Here is a 23,150-nt window from a genome sequence, read left to right as displayed (position 1 = left end):
CCTGAATGAACTCCACTAGCTCACCTAAATATATCAGCAAGCAAATGAAGTTAATAAATATCTTGCTCACTCAGTTCTGAAGTAGAGACCTCTAAAAATTTACCATACTGCTACACTCACCAATAAGAAAACAAATGAATTCAGTACAGTTTTACTAAACATTGTCTTCAATTAGCCTAGAAAAGTTCAGTTGGTTTGTTTATTGATGGGTACAAGGAAGCCAGACATTAAATATATCAAAAGTAATCAGAAAGAGGGAGAGACAGAGAGAAAAAAAAATATTCCATCTTCTGGTTCATTTCCCAAATGTCTGCAACAGCTGGGACTGGGCCAAGACAAAGCCAGAAGCCTGGAATTCCATTTGGTTCTTCCACATGGATTGCAGGGGCCCAAGCACTTGATTCATTCCCAGCTGCCCTAACAGGCACATTAGCAGGCAGCTGAACAGAAAGTGGAACAGACTGAGCTTAAACCAGGACTGTGTTATGTATAATATGCTGACATCACAGGCAGTGACTTTACCCTCTGTGCCATCACACAGGCCTCCACACACACACACAAAATTTAACAAATTCAAAAAGATCAAAATCATATCTCATGTTGTATTTTTACCACAACAGTATGAAACTAGAAGTCAATAGCAAAAGGAATTTTGAGAAATTCACTAATAACTAGAAATTAAACAAGATGCTCCTGAGTAATCAATGGGTCAAAAAATAAAATGGTAATTTAAAAAATAAAATGTCTTGAATAAATGACAATGTAAAGACAACATATCAAAACTCACGGGATACAGCCAATGTAGGTCCATGAGGAAAATTCATAACAATATATACCTACATTAAAAAGGAAAAAAGATCCTCAATTAATAGTCTAACACATGCTTCAAGAAGCAAACACATCCAAAATTAACCAAAGATTAGCAAAAGGATGGAAAAATATAGATCAGAAAAAAAAATAAATGAAATTGAGAACAGAAAAAACACATGAAGTAAATAAAATCAAGAGTTACTGCTCTGAAAAAGTAACCCAACATAGCCCTTAATAGATTAAGAAAAAGAGAGAAGAATCCAATCAAATCAGAATTGAAAGTAAAAACTTTACAACAGATGCCTTAGAAATAAAAATCATAAGGGGCTATTATGAACAAGTTTAAGCCAACACATTGGATAGCCTAGCAGGAGTGGTAAACATCCTGCCCATGGGCCTAATGAGAGACGTAAAATCATTTGGTCTGGCCCTGCCAAGGCAGCCTCAGGTGGAACTCAAAATTCAAAAAATCTACAGGTGCCTAATTTTTAAGTTGAAAATTTTGTATGGTCTGTGAATGACATCATATATATCCAAATGGCCCTTGGCAGGGAAAAGGTTTCCTATGCTTGGTAGAGGAAAAGGATAAGTTCCTATATAATCTAATAAAATTGAATCATGAAATAGAAAGCTCTAACAGATCATTAACAAAGAGATTGAAGAAGAAATAATTTAAAACTTCCAAAAAAGAAATGTCCAGAACTAGATGGCTTCACAACTGAATCTTGCATAAGTTGTTTTTTTTTTTTTTTTTTTTTTTTTTTGGACAGGCAGAGTGGACAGAGAGAGAGAGAAACAGAGGGAAAGGTCTTCCTTTGCCGTTGGTTCACCCTCCAATGGCCGCCACGGCCAGCGCGCTGCGGCCGGCACACCGCGCTGATCCAATGGCAGGAGCCAGGTGCTCATCCTGGTCTCCCATGGGGTGCAGGGCACAAGCACTTGGGTCATCCTCCACTGCACTCCCTGGCCACAGCACAGAGCTGGCCTGGAAGAGGGGCAACCGGGAAAGAATCTGGCGCCCCGACCGGGACTAGAACCCGGTGTGCCAGCGCCGCAAGGCAGAGGATTAGCCTAGTGAGCTACGGCACCGGCGCATAAGGTTCTTAAAATAGTACTTTTTTTTTTTTTTAAGGTCAGAGAGAAAGAGAGGGAGACACAAAGAGAGAGATCTTCTATCCATTGATTCACTCTCTGAATGGCTGCAATGACCAGGGCTGGGCCAGTTTCATCCCACTCTCCCACACAGGTAGCACCTGAGCCTTCTTCCACTGCTTTTCCAAGGCCATTAGCAGAGAGCTGGATCAAAAGTGGAACAGGCTTTACACTATGCCACAATATCAGACCCTAAAATAGTATACTTAAAAAAGTAATATTGTAGAGTGACTAAAGAGTAAGCTTTATAATTAGACTATCTGTATTCAGAATCCCAATGCCAAAGTCTAATCGGCAGAATAATAAGCCAGTTTATATAGTTCTACTTTATAAACTTCACATAACCTTTTTATTCAACTATATAAAACTAATTGAAATATATATATATTATTTTTTCAAAGGATCTTCTGTGGTTTCATGAATGCTAAAAAGGGCTAAATTCCAGAGTAGTAGCCTCTTATTTACAATTAATGTAAGTCATCATTGAACATTGTACAGTCTTTTGTGGAAATCTAGAAAATACATGTGAATTAAAACTATATGACACAGTGGTGGGGGGCTGCTGTGGCATAGCGGGTAAGGCCACCGCCTACAGTGCCAGCATCCCATTTGTGCCCTGGGTCAAGTTCTGGATGCTCCACTTCCAATCCAGCTCTCTGCTAAGACAGTGGAAGATGGCCCAAGTCCTTGGGTCTCTGCACCTGCGTGGGAGACCTGGAAGAAGCTCCTGGCTCCTAGTTTCACATCCGCACAGCTCCAGCTGTAGCAGCCAACTAGGGAATAAACAGGTGGATGGAAGAACTCTCTCTCTCTCTGCCTCCCCTTCCCTCTCTGTGTAACTTTGACCTTCAAATAAATAAATAAATCTTTAATATACATATATGACACAATAAATTTAGTAAATTTATGGTAACGATCACTAGAAAATAAGCAAGAATTAATTTTTAAAAAAATTATTTATTTATTTGAGAGCCAGAGTGAAAACAGAAAGGGAGAAACAGAGATGTCTTCCATCTGCTGGCTCACTCCCCAAATGGCCACAATGGCAAGGGCTGGGCCAGGCTGAAGCCAGAAGCCAGGAACTTCCCCCAGTTCTCCCTTGTGGGTGCAGGAGTCAAGCACTTGGGCCATCTTCCACTGATTTCCCAGGTACCTTAGCAGGGAGCTGGCTTGGAAGTGGACCAGTCGGGACTCGAAGGATCACCCATATGGTATGCTAGCACCGCAGGTGGAGGCTCAACCTACTATAACACAGTCTCAGCCCTCAAAACTAATTTTATAAAGCCAACACAGTTGAGAATTTGAGAATTTCTTATGTATTGTTTAATCTTATTTCATGGAAGCTGTGGTACAGAGAAGTTAACTTGCTCAAGTTTGTATTTAACTAGTACTACAAAGGCACACAAAGCCTTACATAAAATTTAGTCATGAAGCTCTTGCATCCTTCATTACTTCCTCACCTTTATCCCCAAAGATATCGATTAGTATTTGAGCTAAGGCCCAAGGGTCCGCATTTTTAAGAAAGTCTTCATATAATTATTATTCTCTATACTACACTGTAAAAACCACTATACCATGAGCCAACGCTATGGCACAGAGGGTAAGGCTGCCACCTGAGGCTCTGGCATCCCATATGGGTGCTGGTTCAAGTCATGGCTGCTCCACTTTCAATCCGTCTCCCTGCTGGTGTGCCTGGGAAAGCAGCAGAAGATGCTCAAATGCTTAGGCCCCTGCACCAATGTGGGGGGCCCAGATGAAGCCCCAGGCTCCTGGTTTGGCCTGGCCAGCCCTGGCTGTTGCAGCCATATGGAGAGTGAACCAGCAGATAGAAGATCTCTCTCTCTACAATTCTAACATACAAATAAAATGAGTATATCTTTTTAAAAAAGTTAGTACACCATATGATCTTCATCTTCTGATTCTTATATTCTATTTTTCTCAATATTCTGGTCACTATACATTTAAAGGTATCCTAGAACTTGTAGGAATCTTATGTAAACCAGTTTATGGAGCCAGCTTATCCAGCCAACTAGCACACTGCCAACCTGGGGCACTGTTTATATCTAATTGGACACTCTCAACTCAACATAAGGATTTTACATCTGTAACAGCCACTTGCATAATTTTGGACCTATAGTAGATGCTGCTGCTTGAGTGTGTCTCAAGGCAGGAAACTGCCATGAAATTAGAGGAAAGGCTACAGTTTCTGATCTTCATCAAAATAGGCAATGGGGGGGCATAAGCTGCCCCTAAAGGAATGTGGCAGCCTAGACAGCAGGGGGCTGAATGGATGTTAATTGCAGGAGCATTTGAATGGACCTGTCTTTGAAGATTTACACCACAGTTCTGTTCCCAGTCATGGATCACCAGACTGGATTCCTTTCCCACCTAAAGTTGTACATCAACTGTGCCTATGTGCCAGCTAGCTTGTAGACTTGCTGATACCCTCTAATAGAAAGTGCTGGCCAAAGCAATCCAGGGCACACTCTTCAGGTGAAGATGTCCATGATCTGTCTCACTCATTTATGAAACCCCACACTAGAGCCTTCTAGAAAAATAATTTTATTGAAATATCATTAGAGGGGTTGGCACTGCGTTGCAGTGGGTTAAAGCCCTGGCATGCAGGGCAGGCATCCCACATGGGTGCCCATTCGAGTCTTGGCTGCTCCACTTCTGATCCAGCTCTGTGCTATGGCCTGGAAAAGCAGAAGATGGCCCACGTCCTTGGGTCCCTGTACCTGTGTGGGAGACCCAGAAGAAGCTCCTGGCTACTGGCTTTGGATTAGCTCAGCTCTGGCTATTGGGGCCATTTGGGGAGTGAACCATCAGACGGAAGACCTCTCTCTCTCTCTCTCTCTGTATGGCTCTATCTCTATTTGTAACTCTGTCTTTCAAATAAATAAAAATAAACCTTTTAAAAAAAAGAAATATCATTAGAAAAGTTATGCTCTGTATAAAAGCAATATAACTTGTAGTATATTTTAAAAGTTCATATAAATTAAACAAAGCCTTTGGTTAAAAATATTCTATATTTTTACAAGTTATAATGTTACCACTTGTTATCTCTGGGGATTGGTTCCATAACCAGGCAAGGATACCCAAACATATGGATATCCTTATATAAAATTGTTATTTTTGCATATAACTTATATCTTCTCATGTACTTTAGATCATCTCTAGATTACTTATAATATCTAATACAATATAAATAGTCATTATACTGCATTATTTAGGGAATAATATCAAGAAAAACATCTACATGTTTAGTATAGCTGTAGTTTTTTTAAAGATTTATTTATTCATTTAGCCGGTGCCGCGGCTCACTAGGCTAATCCTCTGCCTAGCGGCGCCGGCACACCGGGTTCTAGTCCCGGTCGGGGCGCCGGATTCTGTCCCGGTTGCCCCTCTTCCAGGCCAGCCCTCTGCTGTGGCCAGGGAGTGCAGTGGAGGATGGCCCAGGTGCTTGGGCCCTGCACCCCATGGGAGACCAGGAAAAGCACCTGGCTCCTGGCTCCTGCCATCGGATCAGCGTGGTGCGCCGGCTGCAGCGCGCCGGCCGTGGTGGCCATTGGAGGGTGAACCAACGGCAAAGGAAGACCTTTCTCTCTGTCTCTCTCTCTCACTGTCCACTCTGCCTGTCAAAAAAATAAAAAAATAAAAAAAAATTAAAAAAAAAGATTTATTTATTCATTTGAAAATGAGAGAGAGAGAAAAGGACAGACAGAGAAAGAGAAATCTATCCATTGGTTCACTCCCCAAATGGCTCCAACTACCAGGGGTGGGCCATGCTGAAGCCAGGAGTGCAGGAGTTTCTTCTGGGTCTCCTACTTGGGTGGCAGGGGCCCAAGGACTAGGGTCATCTTCAGCTGCTTTCCCAGGTACATTAACAGGGAGTTGGATAGGAAGTAGGGCAGCCAGTCCTTGAACTGGTGCACATATGGGATACTGGAACTAGAGGTGGCAGCTTAACCTACTGTGCTACAGCACCGGCTTCACCTCTGTAATTTTTTTTTTTTTTTTTTTGGACAGGCTGAGTGGACAGTGAGAGAGAGAGACAGAGAAAAGTTCTTCCTTTTGCCGTTGGTTGGTTCACTCTTCAATGGCCGCCGCGGCCAGCGCACTGCGCTGATCCGTAGGCAGGAGCCTGGTGCTTATCCTGGTCTCCCATACGGGGGCAGGGCCCAAGCACTTGGGTCATCCTCCACTGCACTCCCTGGCCACAGCAGAGAGCTGGACTGGAAGAGGGGCAACCGGGACAGAATCCGGCGCCCCGACCGGGACTAGAACCCGGTGTGCCGGCTCCACAAGGCAGAGGATTAGCCTACTGAGCCGCAGCACTGGCCTCACCTCTGTAATTTTTAAAAACTATTTTTGACCCTCATTTTATTCAATCTACAGATACACAACCTGCACAGACAAAGCACTGCCTGTACTTAATGTAATGATTTATTGTTTTATTTAATGTAACTACATTCAATTTGAATTACTTGACCCCCAGCAGAGTCATCAATAAGCACTATCACTGAGTAATGCTGTAATATAAAAAACTATTTAAACTATAGCAAATTCTTTAAGCCCAATACTATTAGCTTGTATATCAAAGCCGTGCATCTGGGTTTATTTCACAGGAAGTCTCAAAACAAATTCAAACTTATGTTTTTTGCCTTTACAACATCTAGAAAGATACTACATTAAATATGCATTAAATAGAAAATTGTTTTCCTTACTAAAAATGTTACAGATAAAAAATATAAGTAATGTGAATAAATATTTGAAGTATAAAGATTTAATTATTCATATGATTATACTTCTAACCATATCTTGTTTATTCTCATTTATAGAGAAATTAATACACATATATTTAACTTACCTCTGTTGTTTGTAGACTGGGATCTATTTCTCTAGTAACTACTCTCCCTAGAAGAAATAAGAAAGAGAAAAACATGTTACACTGGTCAACTGATCTGAATATGTTCAAAAGTATGCAGAGGGACTGGTGCTGTGGCATAGTGGGTAAAGTCACCACCTGCAGTGCTAGCATCTCATATGGGCACCAGTTTGAGTTTCGGCTGCTCCACTTCTGATCAAGCTCTCAGCTATGTTCTGGGAAAGCAGTAAAAGATGGCACAAGCCTTTAGGCCCCTTGCCCACATGGGAGACATGGAAGAAGCTCCTGGCTCCTGGCTTCGGATTGGCACAGTTCTGACTGTTGTGGGCCATTTGGAGATTGAACCAGTTGATGAAAGACTTTCTCTCTTTCTCTCCCTCTGACTCTGCATCTCTGTAACTCTGACTTTCAAATAAATAAATAAATCTTAACAAAAAAAAGTTTGCCAAAGGTGAAAACAAAAATTGAGCAATGATAAAAAAGAAAGCTCAAAGGAAAATACTGGAAGAAAATGTAGATTTTTCTGGAACTAAACTGTTCCAAACAGCCTCCAACAGAAGTCTCATTAAAAACTGTTTAGAAGAATAGTAAGATAAGGATATGTAGGAAAAATATCACCCAGTAAGAAATAAACTCAACTCTCATCAGTACAGTTCTCAATCCATACCTACCAAACTGCCAAGACAAAGACATCCAACAGTGCTGTTCAATGATATCTCTTAGTTATCACTATATGAGTTTTCATATTCTCTTTGACTTGTTTTCCCGGAATTGAACCAGACTGGTTGCAAGTAAAACAGTACCAGAACACGACCATTTTCGAAATAGGCCAAATTACTACTCACCCCCCAGATAGAGTCACCATGGTTAGGTGAACCATTAGGACTCAAATAAGTTTCTGACTGTAAAAAAGGTAACAGAGAATTTAAATACTTATTCCCAAGTAATTCCAACTTGGAAAAATACTGAGAAATATTTGTCAATATTTCCATAAAATGCTTTTGAAGAAAATATCACAAGGGAAATCAAATAAAATATTACTACCACTTAAAAATCATTCCAAAGTAACAGTAATTCTGTAAGAGTTGGGATATATTCTGAAAACACAGAAACTTATAAATCAGTCATTTGTACATCTTTTTCATAATCCAAGAAACACAATTCATTCCACAAAACAATATTTAATATATGTTAAATGAAATTAATTGTACCTAGTTCACAATAGTACAATTCTTTTTCACAGATGATGCTAATCACTCAGCTATTCTTCCTAATCATTAAGTCCATCACATAAATGAAACTATTATATGTGGATAAACTCCAAAGCTTCCTACCAAGCAGCATAGTTATTAACTACTCATTTGTTAAAATAAGGCTATGTGAAAATAATCATTGCTTTGTAAGAAACAGTTACTTCACGTAAACTGTATTTTACTTTTAAAAGTAGAGGCAGGGGCCAGCACCGTGGCTCACTTGGTTAATCCTCCGCCTGTGGCGCCGGCATCCCATATGGGCACCAGTTCTAGCCCCGGTGCTCCTCTTCCACTCCAGCTCTCCTCTGTGGCCCAGGAAGGCAGTGTAGGATGGCCCAAGTGCTTAGGCCCCTGCACCCACAAGGAAGACCAGGAAGAAGCAAGCACCTGGCTCCTGGTTTCGGATTGGCGCAGTGCTGGCCGTAGTGGCTATTTGGGGAGTTAACCAATGGAAGGAAGACTTTTCTCTCTGTCTCTCTCTCTCACTGTCTGCAACTCTACCTGTCAAATAAAAAAAAAGTAGATGCATGGTTCATATCTTTGATAACAAAAGACAGGGATCATTCATGATGTAAAATCTTTGTCTTTGACAGACTATGTTAATTCTTTCAAATTAATTAAAACCAGCCTACCTCTCCAGCTTCACTCTCTTGCCCTCTTAAATCCAGCCCACCAGTCTTCTTTTAATCCCGTATGCTTTCCTTCAGATTCCTCTCTGAAGTGCCTTAGCTCCTAATTATTCCTCTGCAAGGAATGTATAACTTATTCCCTGCCACTCCACTCCCCCAACCTACCCCAGGGTAATTCTTCACCACATCCTTCAGCTATAAGTTTGAAAGTCACATTCTCATCAGAAAAGCCTTCTCTCACCTATCTTTTTCAAATCACCTAATATATGTCTACTCGATGGCATTTCTCACAGTTTCAATTTTAAATGATTTTGTGTGCTTTTTTATTTATATTTTTTACTGCCCCAAAGAGTGAAAGTTCCTGAAAGGTGGGCATAATATCTGATTTTGTTCTCTATAGCACAGTGATTGGCAAATGAATGTTGCCTGATAAATGTTCATAGAAAAAAAAAAAAAAGGAACAAGCAGGCCAGTAAGAGAAGTGTTTCTTCTATTGCCTTTGTTGCCAACGATGAGACAAAACATGTTGAGAACTACACATGTGCCAGGCACTGTAGTCAGTTTCTTACAGAATCTGTTATGTACATGTAATGAAAGTTACATTGGCAAATGACAATCTTTTTCAGGAGTCAGTATTTCAATATGTACAGTGATGAAATTAAACTAGAACAGATGTCTCAAATTTGAATGTCCACAGCGGGCTAGAAGACTACTCAAGTGAACTGCATACATTTAGCGAACGTTAAGAACACAGTGAAGACATGACAGCTCTAGATGATAACCACCATGCAACAGGGCCCCAGACTCTACAGAGCTCAAGATTTTTCAAGATAACTTTCTGTTTGGTTTTTAATGTAATCCAATCTTTAAATATGTAATGTAATTTAATGTAATCCAATCTTTAAATACGAGAATGTTTTTGAAAATATTTATGAATCCCAAAATAAATTCATTTCTATCAGACTCAGATGTCAGGAAACTCCAATGAAATCTGAATACAAAGTCTCATAAAGTGTGATAGTTGATTTTATAGCATCAACTTGAATGGATTAAGGAATACTCAGTTCAGAAAAAGGGAGACCCTTATTTTGAATGTGTCTATGAGGATGTATACAAATGGGATGAGCGTGTGAATCTGAGCGGACTAGGTGGGCAGATTTGGCTTTGGGGAAAGCAAGCACCAACAACTGGCTAGGGATCTGGAGGAACCAGGTGCAGAAGATGCACTGTTACCTTCTCTGAGAGCTATGACTTGCCTGACTCCTGCCTTGGACATCAGATTCTGATCCTTGTAGTCCAGGACCTTATGCCAGCAGTCCCCTTGCTGGCACTTGGGCTTGGGCCTCAAACTGAGAGAACTACACCCACTGCTTTGGGACTGGAACTGAGCCATGCTACTGACATTCCAGGGTCTCCAGCCTGCAGTTAAGCTGCCCTGGGACTTCTCTTTTGCCATAAATAAATCTCCCTTCATATATCTCTATTCATATCTTATCAATTCTGTGTTTTCTTGAGAACCTTGACTAATACATAAAGTTTCAACCAGCTCTGACTCTATGAGATTTATTCCTTAAAAGAGTTTGCTATTCTGCATTTCATGTGGGAATTTTGATAGCACAATTTCTCTAAAAGGCTCAAGCCAAAGGCAGCTTCTCTTGTGACTTCTTTTGAGTCCCCCGATATAATACCAATGATTTGTGTCAAGCGCATTTCAGTTCTTACAAAAGCTACTTGAAGGTGCACCCTGGCTGGCGCGGTGGCTCAATAGGCTAATCCTACACCTGCGGCGCCGGCACACCAGGTTCTAGTCCCAGTCGGGGCGCCGGATTCTATCCCGGCTGCCCCTCTTCCAGTCAAGCTTTCTGCTGTGGCCCGGGAGTGCAGTGGAGGATGGCCCAAGTCCTTGGGCCCTGCACCCACATGGGAGACCAGGAGGAGCACCTGGCTCCTGGCTTCAGATCAGCGGCAGTGCGCTGGCCGCAGCACACCGGCTGCGGCGGCCATTAGAGGGTGAACCAATGGTAAAGGAAGACCTTTCTCTCTGTCTCTCTCTCATTGTCCATTCTGCCTGTCAAAAAAATAAAAATAAATAAATAAAAAAAGGTGTACCCTCTATTTTACATAGGACAAAACTGCTCATGCCCTCCTTAATGAAAAAAAAAACCAGTTCTTGGTTGAGGTAAGTTGAATTAGCCTAACTGGGTCCCCAAAAAAGACATTTTTTTCTTCTTGCTACAAGTTACCAAAATAATACATGCAGATTTTTTGATACTCCCTGTCACTGATTCCATGGCAAAGCTATATAAGCTCATTAAAGCTCTAAGTGATGGCTGTAAATTTCCCTAGAGAAAGGGAGAGGAAGTCATAATGATGATACACAGAACTGCATGAAATAAGGCAACAAGCAGCAAGATGAATATTTTCCAGTTAGTATAACACCTTCCGGGTTGATTGTCTTTAATTAGCAAGCACTGCAACATTATATTTACTAGAGAAAAATACACTGACTGATAGCTCTTTTTATGTTTGTCTTTGATAGAATACCATTAACTAACATCGTCATTCCATTACTCTGGATGCCAAGAACACCACCACATCAACATAAAGCTAAGATGCAGGTACTGTTTTGTGAAACTTCCATATTAAGCGATGCTTTTTAAAAACTTTCTCTTTTTTCTCCCAGTATCACATTAAGTTGGGACTTCCTATGGTTTTGGTGTAGCTGTCACCTAGGATTCTACTGCAATTGGAGGTTTGATCCCTAGGATGGTGGTGTTGGAAGCTGAGGAAAGCTATGAGAGGTGAGGTCTAGTGGGAGGTCCTTAGGTCACTGAGGATGTGAGGCAATTTTTTGGTGGCCCCTTGGTAAAACCCTTCAGTTCTAATTGAGAAGGTTGTTAAAATTTAAGATAGAAAGGACCAAGATGACCCTCCCCTCTCTAAATTTCTGGTTCCCCCATGCAAGTTTCCATCACGGTCATGTACCACCAGAAGTAATATACACCAGAATTACACCAAAAGAGGCACCAAACAATGCCCTTGAACCTTCAAAACTGGGAGCTAAGTTCTTCTTTTTCTTTGCAAGTAGCTTATTTGACATTTCATTAATTTTCATTATGATAAAAAAGCTGATTTTCTAGTCATTGAAATGGGATAGAGATGGACATCTCCATTTTCATTCATAAATTTGAAGGCAATGCCTCATTGTCTTTTCTCTTCAAATGTGACTTTCAAAAGTCCAAAATGTATTTAACTATATCATCTCTAAGAGTTATAAACAAAGTTCAACTCAAACCATTAGATTTGGTGATCATAAAAATTTGTAAAATTATGATGTAAATAAAGAAAACAAAGGATTACAATAAATATATAGTATTGCTGTTAGAAAGGTGATAGAGTTATCTGTGGAGATGCATTATGTGCTTAGGGAATGAAGAATGAATATGATGTCACATGGGTAACTGAAGTCATTGTTGAAGACACTGCCATTTTAAAAATTTCAAACACATTTCTTCTTGGATTAGAAATAGGTGTGCCAGGGGCCAGCGCTGTGGCATAGCAGGTAAAGCTGCCACCTGCAGTGCCAGCATCCTATATGGGCACTGGTTCAAGGAGACCCAGAAGAAGCTCTGGTTCCTGGCTTCGGGTCGGCCCAGCTCTGGCTGTTGCATCCATTTGAGGGGTGAAGCAGTGGATGGAAGACCTCCCTCTCTCGCTGCCTCTGTCTCTGTAACTCTGCCTTTCAAATAAATAAATAAATAAATAAAAAATAGGTGTGCTCTTATCAAAATAATCTCTGGCGTATCCAATCCCATATTCTCTCAATTTTTTCTTTCACATTCTACGCATTGAATTGTATATACACATTATATATATTATAAATGAGAAATGTGACAAAAATAATCAACTTTTCTTAAATCACAATGTATACTTTTAGCCAAATATCATCACAGTGAATGAAATTCAACTCTGGAAAATGGTATGGAAGAGGGAGTGGCATTGTGGCATCCCATGTAGGTGCCAGTTTGAGTCCTGACTGCTCCACTTCACATCCAACTCCCTGCTAATGTGCCTGAGAAAGCAGAAAAAGATAGCCCAAATCCTTGGGCCCCTGCACTCACATGGGAGACCTAGAAGAAGCTTCTGCCTACTGGCTTTGGTCTGGTCCAGCCCTGGCCATTATGGCCATTTGGGGAGGGAACCAGTGGATGGAAGATCTCTCTTTGTCTCTCCCCTCTCTGTACCTCTGCCTTTCAAGTAAATAAAATAAATCTTAACAAAAAAGGGTATAGAAGAAATAATCGGTTCATGATTACAAAATATAATACGGTCAGGGAATAAATGTATGCTAAATTATCTATTGGCTTAACTTAATCCAAGTCAAATGGCAACAAGTTTTCAAGAAAGAGTGTGAGAAAACAATTCTAAAATGTTAAGGAAATACAAGCAGTTGAGAATAGCCTTTGTATTCATAATAAATAATAATATTAGAGGAACAGAGACCCCAAAAGAGATACATTATGTGATGGCAGTGGTGCCAACTGAAACAAGTCACTATATTCATCATCATGCATCCTCAGTAGAAAGAAGAGCTAAATGTCTAGTATATCTTAAAACCATCCTTGAGGAAACAGTAAAAATGCTTAATTTTCAGGGGCTAGAGCAGTAGGTTAATCCTCTGCCTGCAGCACCGGCATCCCATATGGCCACGGATTCTAGTCCTGGATGTTCCTCTTCTGATCCTGCTCTCTGCTATCGTCTGGGAAGCAGTGGAAGATGGTCCAAGTGCTTAGGCTCCTGCATGCACATGGGAGACTTAGAGGAAGCTCCTGATTCCTGGCTTTGAATCAGCCCAGCTCTAGACGTTGCAGCAATCATTTGAGAAGAGAACCAGTTAGTGGAAGACCTTTCTCTCTGTCTCTCCCTCTCACTGTCTATAACTCAAATAAATAAAAATCTTAAAAGAAAAAGCAGATGATTTATTTAAAAACTGCTTAATTTCCTAAACCTTCACCTTGAATATACATCTTCTTAACAATCTATAAAGAAATAGGAAGTATGCTCGAAGTACTCCTGTTGCATTCCAAACTACTGTTACCTGAAAAAAAAAAAAGTACTTTGTGGGGGTTGGCCTTATGGCATAGTGGGTTAAGTCATCAGCTGTGACACAAGCATCTAATATGATTACTGGGGCACCTGGCAGTGAGTGAATGGAATATTTCTCTCTGTTTCTTCCTCTCTGTAACTCTGCCTTTCAAATAAACCTTTTTTTTTTTTTATAAAAGCCATGAAACTCTGAAGCTTGAAGGAAGACAGAGAAAATGAAGACAGAGAAAAGCCTTAAGGATTGTACCATGGGTACTCCAATATCTAGAAAGAGGTGAGGAGGAAGAAAAACAAAGCTGTGGGGAGCAATCCGGACTGGACTAAGTTACTGGAATTAGGACTTATTCTATGCATCTGCTCTCCCACAATATGGCGCTGGGAGAGAAGAAAACAGCTTCTGCACAGCTGCCTCCAGTTCAGCCAATAAACTGTAGGACTTGCTCCTGATTGGAGGAGAGCAGCGTACTCGGCGTGTGGGCAGCCGAGTTAGGATTGGCGGAGGAGGACTATAAAGGGGGAGGGAGACGGCATGTACCGGGAACATCTAAGGGGAACATCTAAGGGGAACGCCTGTGCAGCCCCCGAGAGAGCCGGCCAGCGGTGTGCTGCTCCCCTGCGGAAGTGGGGAATGTGGCCAGGGGGAACCGCCCTTCCACGGAGGTGGAAGGGACAGTAGCCAACCCGGGAAGAACCAGCAGCAAACCCGGGGAGGGCCGAGCAGATGAAAGAACAGCGCAGGATCCTGTGTCGTTCCTCCACGAAGACGGGGAGCGACATAATGGTGCCGTGACTCGGATAGGAAACCTAGGATGGATAGGAAACTTAGGAGGGAAGAAATGGGAAGAACTGGGAAAATACCGGAGAGAGAGACTAGCAAACAGCCTAGGGAAAAGCCGGACGAAAAAGGTGCCGGAAGAAGCTATTGAAAGCCTAGGCATAGACTCAGATACGGACTACAGGGGGAAGCTGGGAGAAATCTCTAAGGTCAAAAGCGAAAGTGAAAGCTAGAACAAACAGACTCGGATGCGGACTGTGGGGAGAGGCCAGGAGAAATGAGGGAGGAATATTGTTGGAAGAAAGCTTGGGGAAACATACCGGGTAGAGAAAAATGTTAGGGAAATTGAAGCCGCGGGGGGCAGGCCGAGGCGGAGACGAAAGCCACTTTGGGATTCTCAAGTTAGCCCGGGAATAGGGGGTGAAAAGTTGAAACCAGAAGCAGAAACGTAAGCCAGATTGGGATCTGTCTGATTAGCCCGGGGAGCAAAGGACGGGAAGCCAAATCATGGGGCGGAGACGTGAGCTGGGTTGAATTCGCCAGGCTAGCCCGGGGAACTTGGATTGAATACTAGTGGCGGAGACGCAAGCTATGCTGTGTGACTCGCGGAGGCTGCCGCGCGCAGACAGAGCGTGCGGGGCTCAAGTAGATAGGGAACGCGGGGCTAGTGAGACACCGCAGAGTGTGCGCGCGAAGCCGAGCCGCGCAGAGCCGCGAAGCCGCGCAGATGAGAGAGGCGCGGGCTGAAGCGGCTCAGAGCCAGAAAGCCGCGGAGAAGCAGCCTCGGGGCGGGCACCGGAAAGCCGCAGGGATAAGAGAAACAGAAGTTTAGAAGTAAAATGAGAGAAATAGGAATGCTGGAAGATAGAAGTAAAATGGGAGAAATAGGAATGCCCGGAGATAGAGAAATAGAGAAATAGAAAGGCCTCCCCTCAACATGGCAATGAGAAAGCTTGGATTCGGTCTGCCTGATTAGGGAGGCGGTGAGCACCTGCGGGCGGCTAGCAGCTTATGCGCCGCAGGTCACCGAAGTCAGGCACGAATTAACATCAGTAAGGCCTCCCCACAATACCGCAATTAGAAGGCTTGGATTCGGTCTGCCCGATTAGTGAGGCGATGAGCACCTGCGGGCGGCTAGCAGCTTATGCGCCGCAGGTCACCGAAGACCGGCACGAATTAACATCAATAAGGCCTCCCCACAACACAGCAATGAGAGAGCTTGGATTCGGTCTGCCTGATTAAGTGAGGTGATGAGCACCTGCGGGCGGCTAGCAGCTTATGCGCCGCAGGTCACCGAAGACAGGCACGAATTAACATCAGTAAGGCCTCCCCACAATACAGCAATTAGGAGGCTTGGATTCGGTCTGCCTGATTAAGGCGGTAAGCACCAGCAGGCGGCTCGACCAGAGTGTGAGCCGCAGGTCACCGAACACAGGCACGCATCAGCGCCTAAAAACCTCCTCACAACATGGCGAAGAGAGGACCCGGATTCAGTTTGCCTGATTGATAGGACTTGTAAGAACCTGTGGCAACTCTAGCAAGTAGAGCAGAGTGTGTGCCGCGGGACACCGAAGACAGGCGCGTATCAACGCCAAAAATAAAAAGAAAGGGGGATCTGTGGGGAGCAATCCGGACGGGACTAAGTTACTGGAATTAGGACTTATTCTATGCATCTGCTCTCCCACAATATGGCGCTGGGAGAGAAGAAAACAGCTTCTGCACAGCTGCCTCCAGTTCAGCCAATAAACTGTAGGACTTGCTCCTGATTGGAGGAGAGCAGCGTACTCGGCGTGTGGGCAGCCGAGTTAGGATTGGCGGAGGAGGACTATAAAGGGGGAGGGAGACGGCATGCACCGGGAACATCTAAGGGGAACATCTAAGGGGAACGCCTGTGCAGCCCCCGAGAGAGCCGGCCGGCGGTGTGCTGCTCCCCTGCGGAAGTGGGGAATGTGGCCAGGGGGAACCGCCCTTCCACGGAGGTGGAAGGGACAGTAGCCAACCCGGGAAGAACCAGCAGCAAACCCGGGGAGGGCCGAGCAGACGAAAGAACAGCGCAGGATCCTGTGTCGTTCCTCCACGAAGACGGGGAGCGACACAAAGCCAAGGAAGGAAGGAAGGGAAGGAAAGAAAAAGTGCTTTGTGTTGTAAAGTAAAATATCAGAGTTCATGTCACACAATTTTAACTCAAAGTATGAATAAACAAATTCAAAATTTATAAAAAGAGAAAAAGAAAATATGACCAGTAGACATATTTTATTATGCAATCTTCATTATTTGGGAGCTATTTTCTCAAAAATTAACAGCATGATTCTTCATAGAAAATAGCAAAGAGTGTTTATTGTCAGTGATAAAATTTGAATTTTAAATGAAAGCTCTAAATTTAAAAAACTTTATCTGTCACCATGAAATTTTCCCAAGACTTTCCAGATGACAGCAATGATGTCATGTGGCTTTTTGATATTTTATAATGAAATATGTCAACATTTGGCAGATCTATTTAACTTAGTGAACTAACATTTTCTAAGTAATTAGCATATGATGTTACAAAATCATACACTGGTGAAAAATGTCCTTAAAGTAAGAGACCAGTGGATTTTAATGTAGCAGAAAATGAAAAGTTTATTTAGATGGCTTCAAATTTCTCATTACATCTGTCTTTTAAGAACCTATTATTAGTTTGAGTTTTGGTGCAATTGTATCAAAGAAGAATATCTGTAATTATTTGAAAGCTTTTAAAATTATTCTTCCTTTTTCAATTATATATCTGTAAGTAGGCAATTTTCTTTAACTAGTTGGACCAAAACAACATATCACAACAGACAATATAAAGGAAGATATAAGAATCTACCCTTCCATTAGGCCAGGGATTATAGATTTTCAAAGAAGTGAACAATGTCAATATTATATTTGTTTCATTTTTGAGAATATAACTGTTATCTTAGAAATTATTTATGCTAACATGGAATTATTATTTTTAATAAATTTTAAATGTGCCTATTTTAATTTTCAATAAAAATAAATAAAAGCTTTTGAACTTCTTTGAGACCACAAAGTTCAAAAGTGCTGTCTTAGTGAAAACTCAACAGAAATAATGTGTATCAGAACACTATAGAAAAGCATAAAAATATTCATAATAGCATTGTTAGGAATATTTGTAATACCAAAATTCTCTCAAAAATGCAGCAGTAGAAGAATGGATAAATACATTGTGGTGTAATCATGTCACATGTTTCACGAAAAGACTGAATAAGTAATAATTATATGAAAAAACAAGGTTAAATCTCCAAGGAATACAATATTAAAATTAACTGTCCAAAACCAAAGTAAATTACAGCTAATTATTTACGGGTAGATGTTGTTAGGAGACAATTCTTGGGTTTCTCACAGTTGTGCACATCCTTGTACTGGAATATCTAGACTATAATTTTCAAGGATTTTGGAGAGTGCGCAGCCTTTGAAGACAGAGAAGGTAGACTGTTCTTGAGCAAAGGGCTCATGTGCTTACAGTCTAGAAACACGGGGGTAGTAGCTCCCTCTAAAGCAAATTACTGACCAAATTCACTAAAAGCTCAGAGTTTCTCTCTTTGTTGCAAGCTGTTGCCTGTGCAGGCATTACATTACTCATTGAATATTTTTTTAAAATTTTTATAGACTTTTTTTTTTTTGATAGGCAGAGTGGACAATGAGAGAGAGAGAGAGAGAGACAGAGAGAAAGGTCTTCCTTTTTGCTGTTGGTTCACCCTCCAATGGCCACTGGCTGGCGCACCTCGCTGATCTGAAGTCAGGAGCCAGGTGCTCCTCCTGGTCTCCCATGGGGTGCAGGGCCCAAGCACTTAGGCCATCCTCCACTGCACTCCCGGGCCACAGCAGAGAGCTGGCCTAGAAGAGAGGCAACTGGGACAGAATCCACCCCGACTGGGACTAGAACCTGGTGTGCCGGCGCCGCAGGCAGAGGATTAGCCTATTGAGCCGCGGCGCCAGCCACTCATTGAATATTGATCATCTATAGCCACATAGGTACAAGAATGCTGCTAATCTGGCTACAGTTAATGCTGTAGTAAACTGTGCTTTGTTTCTTATGCAGGTTTCTCATGTCTCTACCAGTACCGATGAGTAACTTTGTTAACTTTCAAGTACAGTAAATTTTCAGACCTTTCACAGGTCGGACATTCAGTCATCAATAAAACAATATATTTGATGGTGATGATAACGACTTACATTTGTTGATTCTTTAATATCAAGAAATTGACAAATCTATATAGGAGACACCCCAAAAATTATGATGTTATAAAGAGACAAACTGTTCAGAAAGCTTCAAGGTGCAAGTGATGGGAGCCAGCATTTTAGGATAATGGGTAAAGCCACCACCTAAAGTGCAGGCATCCCATATGGGCACTGGTTCAAATCCTGGATGCTCCACTTCTGATCCAGCTCCCTGCTAATGTGCCTGGGAAAGCAGAGGAAGATGGCCCAAGTGCTTGGGCCCCTGTTCCTATGTGGGAGACCTGGAGGAAGCTCCTGGAGGCTTCAGCCTGACCCACCCCTGGCCATTGCAGCCATTTGGGGAGTGAATCTGCAGATGGAAAATCTGTCTCTCCCTCTCTACCTCTGCCTCTCCTTCTCTGTAACTCTGACATTCAAATAAATAAATCTTTTTTTAAAAAAAAGTTCAAGAGATGAAGAAAGAGAAAGACAAAAAAAAAGGAATGTGTTTACGGATGAGAATCTCTCTGAAAAAGAACTTTTTTAAGATTTATTTATTTATATGAAAGTCAGAGTTACACAGAGAGAGAACAGAGGCAGAGAGAGAGAGAGAGACAGAGAGAGAAAGAGAGAGAGGTCTTCCATCCACTGCTTCATTCCCCAATTGGCAGCAATGGCCTCAACTGCGCCAATCCGAAACCAGGAGCCTGGAGCTTCTTCTGGGTCTCCCACATGGGTGCAAGGGCCCTTGGGCCATCCTCTACTGCTTTCCCAGGCCATAACAGAGAGCTGGATCAGAAGCAGAGCAGACGGGACTCAAACCTGCACCCACATGGGATGCCAGTACTGCAGACAGTGGTTTTTCCTGCTACGCCACAGTGCCAGCCCCAAGAAGAAAATTTACACTAAGACCTAAATGTTGAAAGAAGCAAATCAAGTGAATACAAATAAAGGCTCAAATCACAACAATTTGAGATGTTCAAAGAAATGAAGATAGTCTGGGGGTAGTGAGAAGATGCCAGAGAAGTTGTGAGTAGATACTTTGTAGACAGCCTTGAGTGCCTTGTAAATGAGTCTAAATTTTTTGCTGAGTGAAATAACAAACCGAAAAACAGGTTTTCAACTCTATTACATTTACCCTTCACCAAAAGTATTAGCTGCTGAATAGTGAATGGGTTAAGAGGAAATAAGAATGGAGGAAGAAGACAAACTAGGAAACTACTGAAGTGAACTACAAGAGAGATGACAGTGAACTAGACAGGAGCTGAGGCAGTGCAGTGACGGATACATACAAGCACTGAGAATATTTGGATAAAAGTTTCCAACAAATTCTCATCAAATTTCAGCTGTAGAAGCTGAGGAACAAAAAAGACTGAATACTCAAAGGCTTGATTCATTTAAGAAGATGGCATTTGATAAAATGGTGAGGGTCCTTAATGGTGGGTGATTAAGACAGCAGAGGCTTCCAGCTGCCCACAAATATCCTATCTCCTGTATTAACAAGACCCTTATAATACATGGTTCAGGATTATGCCCAAACAAAACAAAATGAAACATTCCCTAGCTTACTGTGGCCAAGAATATGAGGACAATTCAAAGCTTGATTATCATATAAATGGTATAATGTCCATCTCACAAAGGTTTGCATGAGTATCAAATAAGATAACGCGTTCCTTTGAGGCTGGTGCTATGGAATCTCATATGGGCGCCGGTTTGAGTCCCAGCCGCTCCACTTCTGATCCAGTTCCCTACTAATGCACCTGGGAGGGCAGCGGAGGATGGCCCAAGTCCTTTGGCTCCTGTACCTACATCGGAAACCAGGAAGAAGCTCCTGGCTCCTCACTTCAGCTAGGTCCAGGCCAGCTCTGGCTGTTGCAGCCATTTGGGGAGTGAAACAGTGATGCATGATGGATCTCTCTGTCTCTCTCTCTAACTATGCCTTTCAAACAAACAAAAAATAAAAAAGCATAAGACATCACATATAGCTTTCCTGAAAGCATTTTCTCCATTAATACTTCCTGGATGTGCCACTCAAAACTCCACAGTGTCCTGGTTCTCTCTCATTGGATTGATGAATGAAAAGGAAACCAATTTAACACACTCTTATAAAGAACAGTAAAAGAATAGTATTCTAAAGAATGAATGCTTTGTCACTAAAGGTGTTAACACTTGAGCAGTAACTTATGGATCTTTTATTGTTTTGAGGACAAAAAAGATCACTCTTCTGTGGAAGAACAATACACTAAACAAAATATAGTTCAAGCACACAACCATCAAACAACTACTACTAGGTCAATAGAGTGTTTTACAATTTTATTTTTGCAAAGAGAAAGAAGAAAAAATGCAAGCATTGACTCTAACTTTGCTCCACTTAACATAAAACTAAGTGAAAAAATATTTTCAAATTGCTATCAGAATCTGATGCAATGTGATTACTTAAAAATGTGGAGGGGCCAGCACTATGGCTCACTTGGTTAATCCTCTGCCTGTGGTGCTGGCATCCCATATGAGCACTGGGTTCTAGTCCCAGCTGCTCCTCTTCCAGTCCAGCTCTCTGCTGTGGTCCGGGAGGGCAGTGTAGGATGGCCCAAGTGCTTGGGCTCCTGCACCCACATGGGAGACCAGGAAGAAGCACCTGGCTCCTGGCTTCGGACTGGCGCAGCACTGGCCGTAGCAGCCATTGGGGAGTGAACCAATGGAAGGAAGGCCTTTCTCTCTGTTTCTCTCTCTCACTGTCTATAACTCTACCTGTCAAATAAATAAAAAAAAAAAAAGAATGTGGAAAGCAGACAACATATATCCTTCCAATTATTTTCATCACTGTTTCTCCTCTCACACTTTAACTTTACTGAATCCTTTCCCTAACACGAACAAGTGCTTTCTTCCCATACTAACCCTTGCTTATTTTTTATATATCAGTTTAGATATCCTCCTTTCAGACCTTGCCTGAAACCTCATCCTTCTGGTTTACCCTGGTACCAGCTCCCAAACCACTTTGACTATAGCCCTCTCTGGGCACCTGGCCCAGTTACACCTCTGTCTACCACAAACCTGGAGAGCCACCAATAGCAAACTTTGTAAATTGTATCCTTTTCTGAAAAGCAGAAAGATTCAGGAGAACAGATTTATTTCCTTACACACTATGCTCACTCTCACACATGCATATGGTTCATTAGCTCACTCTTACAGACACAGCCACACACATAAGCAATTGGTGTCACATTCCATAGACTGAGGTACACTTTCACACTCATTCAGAGTATAAAAATGCAATAATTGTATATAATTACCAAACCTCTGTCAAAACCTCTGAAGAGGCAGGATTTGAAGCCAACAACTCTAAATCAACGTCTTATGATTCCTCCAGCTTCCTTTAACATGAATGGAAATAACTACATTCTTCCTGTAAGCTGGAAACCAGAGATATGAAGGGTTTCATACCAATCCACTGTGAGAATCATCAAATATTTGCTAAAATGAAAGCCAACCGAACAACTCAGAGAGCACATTACTAAGAATACACACTCAAGCAAACCCAGAACCCAAAAATAGCCTTTGTATTTACCAGATGGTCTTCTCAGCTTACAACTTCTACCAGCAGCATAAAATTAAATTTAAGTACAGTCACATGACATATATTGATATTTCAGTCAAGGAGAGACCACATATATAATGGTGGTCCCCTAAGATCATAATGTAGTCTAGGTGTGTAGAAGGCTATACCACTTGTTTTTTTAAGGACACTCTTATGTTAGCACGACAAAAACACCTAGCAATGTGTTTCTCAGGTCTCTGTCATTACATGGCCTGTGATTTTATACGAAAATAAAGATCCACATTTCTAAAAAGCAGGTGATTTTTCGTCAAACACAGTGCTTAATGTAATTGTTAAGATGTAGGCAACTTAAACATTCAATATTTAAACTGCCTTTTCCAAAGCTAAACTCCTAGACTTTCTTTTCCAATGGTGACTGTATCATAAATCAGCTAAAGAATGAATATTTCAAATCTGAATTTCCTTAAATGTTAACCAGTCAATAGTTCAATTTCAGCAAAACTATTTTACTAGTAATGTTTGTTTTTGTAGCCTTTTAAGTGTTCTATTACATTTAACCCTTAAAATTTCAATTTTAAAATTAGTAGATAGAGAATAATAAACAATTGTCTCTCTCACTGTCCACTCTGCCTGTCAAAAAAAAAAAAAGAAAGAAAATAAACAATTGAGGTCATGTATTGCTTATGTGTTCCATTGTGAAGAAAACAGACTTAAAAACAATGTAATAAAACCTAGAAACCGTTCATTAATTTGTCTACAAGTTAAGATATCTATGAAA

General features: G+C 41.7%; 1 protein-coding gene across 1 annotated transcript in view; it reads right to left on the bottom strand.

The window, feature by feature from the left end:
* LOC149127815 (uncharacterized) overlaps positions 1-23,150 on the bottom strand; it is a 90,849-nt gene that overhangs the window by 63,955 nt on the left and 3,744 nt on the right. Inside the window, exon 3 of the mRNA XM_089327011.1 lies at positions 6,833-6,879. Within this exon, the coding sequence (XP_089183137.1) occupies positions 6,833-6,879 (47 nt within the window). The remainder of the gene's footprint in view (positions 1-6,832; positions 6,880-23,150) is intronic.

The sequence above is a fragment of the Oryctolagus cuniculus genome, chromosome 2, assembly GCF_051225735.1.
Source record: "Oryctolagus cuniculus isolate XC-2025 breed Fujian yellow rabbit chromosome 2, ASM5122573v1, whole genome shotgun sequence".
NCBI lineage: Eukaryota > Metazoa > Chordata > Mammalia > Lagomorpha > Leporidae > Oryctolagus > Oryctolagus cuniculus.
Note: the sequence above shows the minus strand (reverse complement) of the source record. Positions and strands in the feature narration are given on the sequence as shown.